Source organism: Arachis hypogaea, chromosome 7 (genome assembly GCF_003086295.3).
Source record: "Arachis hypogaea cultivar Tifrunner chromosome 7, arahy.Tifrunner.gnm2.J5K5, whole genome shotgun sequence".
Taxonomy (NCBI): domain Eukaryota; kingdom Viridiplantae; phylum Streptophyta; class Magnoliopsida; order Fabales; family Fabaceae; genus Arachis; species Arachis hypogaea.
In genome coordinates, this window is record NC_092042.1 from 16,010,298 (window position 1) to 16,016,021 (window position 5,724).

At 33.1% G+C, this 5,724-nt stretch overlaps 1 protein-coding gene across 1 annotated transcript; it reads right to left on the reverse strand.

The window, feature by feature from the left end:
* On the reverse strand, positions 1-3,225 carry LOC112702626 (probable acyl-activating enzyme 6). The gene is made up of 2 exons (XM_025753758.3): positions 1,851-3,225; positions 1-772 (listed from the first exon to the last, which is right to left on the reverse strand). Exons 1-2 carry the CDS (start codon positions 3,115-3,117, stop codon positions 264-266), a joined length of 1,776 nt encoding a protein of 591 aa, XP_025609543.1. The 5' UTR covers positions 3,118-3,225; the 3' UTR covers positions 1-263.
* Between the last annotated feature and the right edge of the window lie 2,499 nt (positions 3,226-5,724).

A 5,724-nucleotide genomic window follows, 5' to 3' on the forward strand; every position in this document is an offset into this window, starting at 1 on the left:
TTTCTCCAAATTTCTCCCAAGGATCAATACTATTGATAAATGAAATGTACTTTTGTCCTTATTTAAGATCAAATGGATTAATAAGCATAAACAAATTTCCATAAACCATGCAATGCTATGGTCAATCTTCAATCAACTCTAACTCATAACCACCAACAACTCCAAAATATATAAGCCATACATATTCACCATATAAGCGACAATATTTTTCCTTTACACCGAATAAACCATGGCCATGCGCATGCAAAACTATTTATTACCAATCACATACGACTACTCGGCGTTATAATTGGTGGTGGAGGCGGCGATGGCGATGGCGATGGCAACGGCAACGGTAGCGACCCCATAGCCCGAGCAACCATTCTCAGCACATACTTTTGAACCTTCCCGGTGGAGGTTCTCGGCAGCTCATCCCTGAAAACGACCGTTTTAGGCACCATGAAGTGGGGCAACCTCTCCCTACAGAACTCCACCATCTCCTCCTCCGACGGACGCCTCTCCAACCGTCCTTTCAGCTTCACGAAAGCACACGGCGTCTCACCCCAGAACTCGTCTGGCCTGGCCACCACGGCAACATCGCTCACAGCCGGGTGTGTGTAAAGCATAGCTTCTACCTCCACGCTGCTCAAATTCTCGCCACCACTTATAATCACATCCTTTAACCTATCCTTAATCTCTATGTATCCATCCTCGTGAACCACCGCAACGTCCCCAGTATGTAACCATCCATTCTTTATGCACTTTGATGTGGCTTCTTCGTCTTTGAAGTAACCTACGAGCATTATCTTCATAGATAAATAAATTGAATGGAACAAGCTTTATATTTACGAAAATATTTAATAACAAAAAAATTAACATATTTATTAATTTTAATAATTATTATTAAATATTAAATAAAATAAATTTTTATTATTTTTTGTCTAACTAATATTGGCGTACTATTTATTTGTTGAAGCGAAAAATGTTGTAAGTATAGACCAATATAGCGCAACTGTTTTAATGTTGCATATTAATGTAATGTGATATAAATACACAGAGAAAATGTCTGAGAACTCCGTGTCAAAACTCTTAAAAAATATATTTAAAATTTAATTAAGAAATTTAAAAATATATACACAATTATTTTTATATAAAATTAATAATTAATAAAATAATAGTTTAATTAAATATATTAAATTATTTAATAAATTTCAACTAACAATTATATACAGAAACAGTTACATGTAAATTGTTACATAAATTTAAGATTTACATTCGACTAATTATATTTTTTTTAGTAATATTAAAAAGAACAAAAAAATTTTAAATTACTTTATTTATTAAATAAAATAAATCTTGTTTGGAAAAACTAATTGTGTTGATATCCATGCATGCATAAAAGACAAAAATGTTTCAATCTCAAAATAGAAACGCATACTAATAATCATGATAAAATTTATAGAAAACGTCCTTTTATAAAAATATTTTTTAATAATTAAAATTTAATATTTATAATATTTTATTATAAAAAATGACTAAAATATTTTTATTATATATATTAATTTTAAAAAATTTAAATCTTAATTCTACTATAAAAAAATAAAAGACTAAAATTTAAAATTTTTAAAATTAATATATATAATAAGAATATTTTAATTATTCTTTATAACAAAAATATTAAAATTTTTTTTTATAAAAAAATATTAATTTAGATAAATTTAAAATTTAATTTATTATTTTTTTAGTAAAATCAATTTATTTAATTTAATTTTAACAAAAATAACATGATTTAATCTATTATAAATTTTAATTATTAAAAAATATTTTTAAAAACGACTTTTAATTTAGTAGCTCCCAATTTACAAACTCACCTAACATTACACAAGCTCCTCTGACCACGATCTCGCCCTGCGTCAACCCGTCGCGCTTGACACTAACTCCCCACTTGAGATCCACGACGTCCACCTCCGCCGTTGCCGCCGCCGTCCTCACTCCTTGCCTTGCCTTCATCCTCGCTCTCTCTGCCGCCGAAAACAAATCCCATTCCCTCTTCCACGCACACGACAATACCACCCCGCAAGTCTCCGTCATCCCGTACCCGTGGCTCACCACAAACCCCATTCTCTCCGCCCTCTTCAGTATCCCCGCCGGCGGCGGAGAACCACCGGTGAGCACATGAACCTGTTTCCTCAACGGTTCAGTTCTCCCAAAGCTCGTCAACATGTTGAGAACCACTGGCGCAGCACACATGTGCGTAACGCCATGCGACTCGATCAAACGATAGATCGTCGGCGCGTCAATCTTACGCGAGCAAACGTTGGTTCCTCCCACGGCGGCGATGCCCCACGGGAAGCTCCAACCGTTAGAGTGGAACATTGGTAGCGTCCAGAGATACACTGCATTCTTTGGAACACACCAATCGACTAACGTATCCAGCGCCATAATGAACGTTCCTCTGTGACAATGCACAACGCCTTTCGGAGACGACGTCGTTCCTGATGTGTAGTTCAGTGTTATGGGGTCCCACTCGGAGTTGGGCTTGACCCATTTAAACGTTGGATCTCCCTTCGCAATGAGCCCCTCGTAGGTGTCTATGAAATCGAGAGTAGTTACAGTTTTGGCCTCAGTTTCAGTTTCAGTTTCAGTTACAGTTACATGGTTTGTTAGAGGGGTTTTCATTTGATGCGACGCGACCGTATCGTCCGTGATAAGGACGAGCTTCGGGAGTGGAGTGTTTGGAGGGAACAAAGAGAGTGCTTTGTGGATGAGGGATTGGGAGAGTGTATGAACGAAGAGGAGCTTTGATTCGCTGTGGCGCAGGAGTAGGGACAGGGTGCGGTGGTCGAGACGGAGGTTAAGGTTGTTGAGGGTGGCGCCGGACATTGGAACGGCGAAGTGGAGCTCGTAGGTGGCGAGGTTGTTGGAGGAGAGGACGGAGACCACGTGTCCTCTTCCAATGCCGATGGATGAGAGGGATGATGCCAGCTGGAGGCATCGGCGGTTGGTCTGCGTCCACGTGTAGGATTTGCGACCGTAAATTACGGACGTGGAATCGCCGTAAGTTATCCCCGCTCTGTCCAAGAATGTTAATGGGGTGAGAGGGGAAGAGTTTGCAGAGTTTGGTTTTAGTTGGTCCATAGTGGGGGCTATATGATATTTTCTTATAAAAACAAATGGTGATATTTCTTTGGACTCAACGTATTGATCCCCTTCATGCAGCACTTAAATATAGGAAGAAATAATCACAACAAAATTTAATATTTGAAACCATTGATAATATTAGTAGTTCTTATTCCATATAAATATAAATTAAATAATAATACCTCGGAGATAATATTTAAAGTTATTTGCGTTTGATTTTGAAAATAAAATAAGATGAGATTGAGACACAAAAATTAGTACAATATTTTATTTAGTAAAAATTAGAAAAAATTAATTTATTCTATTTTTATTCAAAAATTAAAAAAATATATAATTATAATTTAAAAAATTAATAAAACTAATAAAAAAATAAAAAATAAATTATGTTTCTTTGTCTGTTAATTTTGTTAGAATAAATACAAAATTACACTAACTCAATATTTTTTAATACAATATTTATATTAATGTCTCATCTGTCAAATATAATTTTATATTTTTAAATTTCTATCTCAGTGTTTCATGCCTGTAAATAAACACACCCTTATATAATATAATATTTATAATTTTATACACATAACATTCAAAATTACATATTGATTATATTTAAAATTATATAATTATTTGAACGATGATCAATTATGTTAAATAAGATAATTTAGACTATTTAAATTGATTTTTTATTATTTTTTAATATTATTAAAAAATTTAATTCGAGCTAGCTCAATTTCTATTGTTAATGTGAGAGTAGTCATTATCTTAGTAATTAATGTCCTATAAAAGCTCAAAGGTATGTTATGACTTATCACTCTGTTAGCTAGTTCGTGCGAGCACCTCTTTTTTTTTTTTTCTTTTAATGAGAGATAAAGGATGACAAAACATCAAATTTATGATGAGAGTGGAGACTAAAAGCTATTTTATGTGCCATACTTCAGTGAATTGTGTCGGTGACAGGCTGGAGGATGCATCTTTATGGCGTCTCCATAGTGTTAGTTGTGTTCTACATTCTATTCAATAAATATAGAGACATAGAGCAGTGAAAGAAAGAGTGTGTACTTCGAGAGTTAGTCTTCCATAGATGTTAGTAATATGGATGTGGTTGCATGGTAAGTGATAAGAATGGCTTTGCTGAATCAATGACAATGTCTCGTAAAAATTATGCTATAGTGATAATGAGATTGCATTAATCTCACATGGTAGTGTGGTACCTATGGTTTGCTTATTAATTAATTATGTATGTGGTGGTATCCCATTTATAGATCACACATTCAATTCTATTCTCATTTTTCGTGTTTGAAACATAAGAGAGGAAGCTCGAAAATGGTGTTTTTTTTTGTTTTTAATTACAATACTGTAAAATATGATAGCAGATATAATTTATTTGTAGATGATGAACAAATAAAAAAAAAAACCAAAATATTAAAGATTTAATATTTTATTATTAATAAGAGTATCAATTTAATAGACTTAATTAATTTGCAAATTTTTTTAATTAAGGGTGACAAACAGATATGTCCACTTTATTCCTCCAAAAACCCGTCATTTAGCGGGATAGTTCGGCCCGTCTCGTCTATTGAGACGGTCCTAAATTTCTACCCCACCCTGTCTAACGGTAGATATTCTCTTTTTTCTTTTTTGAAAAAATTATTAAACCACCATGAAATATTAAAATATATATAATACACTAATATTTCAATAAAGTTTTAATTTTTAAAGACATAAAAAATTATAATTTTTAAATTCATAAACACTAAAATTTTTATAATTTTAAATATCTAATAAACATAATCATCAACCAAAATTTTCAAATCAAAATAATAAAATTAATATTGTCCAAAGCAAAATAAACATTTTCAAAATATATAATTAAACATTCTCCAAGTCTCTAATAAATCAAACATAGTTCAAATTATAACTTAAAGTAAAACGAACAAATATTCCAAATACAAGCACAATAGTAACGTTCTAAATTCAATTATCATCTTAAAGTCAAAAGCTTTCCAGACAGGCAAGCCCGTCCCGCCTACTCAAAATGGATTAGGTAGTGCAAGTTAGGCGGACTTTTTTATTATGGCGGTCCCAAAATTCTATCTCGCCCTGTCTTTTTTAACAAGCTACAAGAACCGACCCGACAAGTTTAACCCTTTGCCATCCCTAATTTTAACACATTTTAACATTTTTCTCAAACTCAAATGAGCGCTAACTAGACAATCTTCACTTTAGACATGAGATTTTAAAATGGAGCTTTTATGTTTGACATGCATAAAAGACTCACTAGCAGAGTGGATTGGAAGTATTATGATAGTGACAGACAAAGAAAAAAAAATATGACACATAGGTGATATGTGATTAAAATAACATGAATTAAAATATCGTTTAGAATTATCTAAAAGAGTGGATAAAGCATGAGAAGAATTACCAAAAAAAGATAAGAGTTGTTTAAAGGAATTATTGTTGTTGGAGAGACAAGGGATGGGCTATTGACAGAAGTCGAAGAGGTAGAGTGACTGATAGTAGCATTATTTATAGGCACAAACTTAAAGTTGGGACCAGGGTGATACTTAGTTTAATGATGTTGATTTGATTGCAGTGAACGAGTAGGACAAG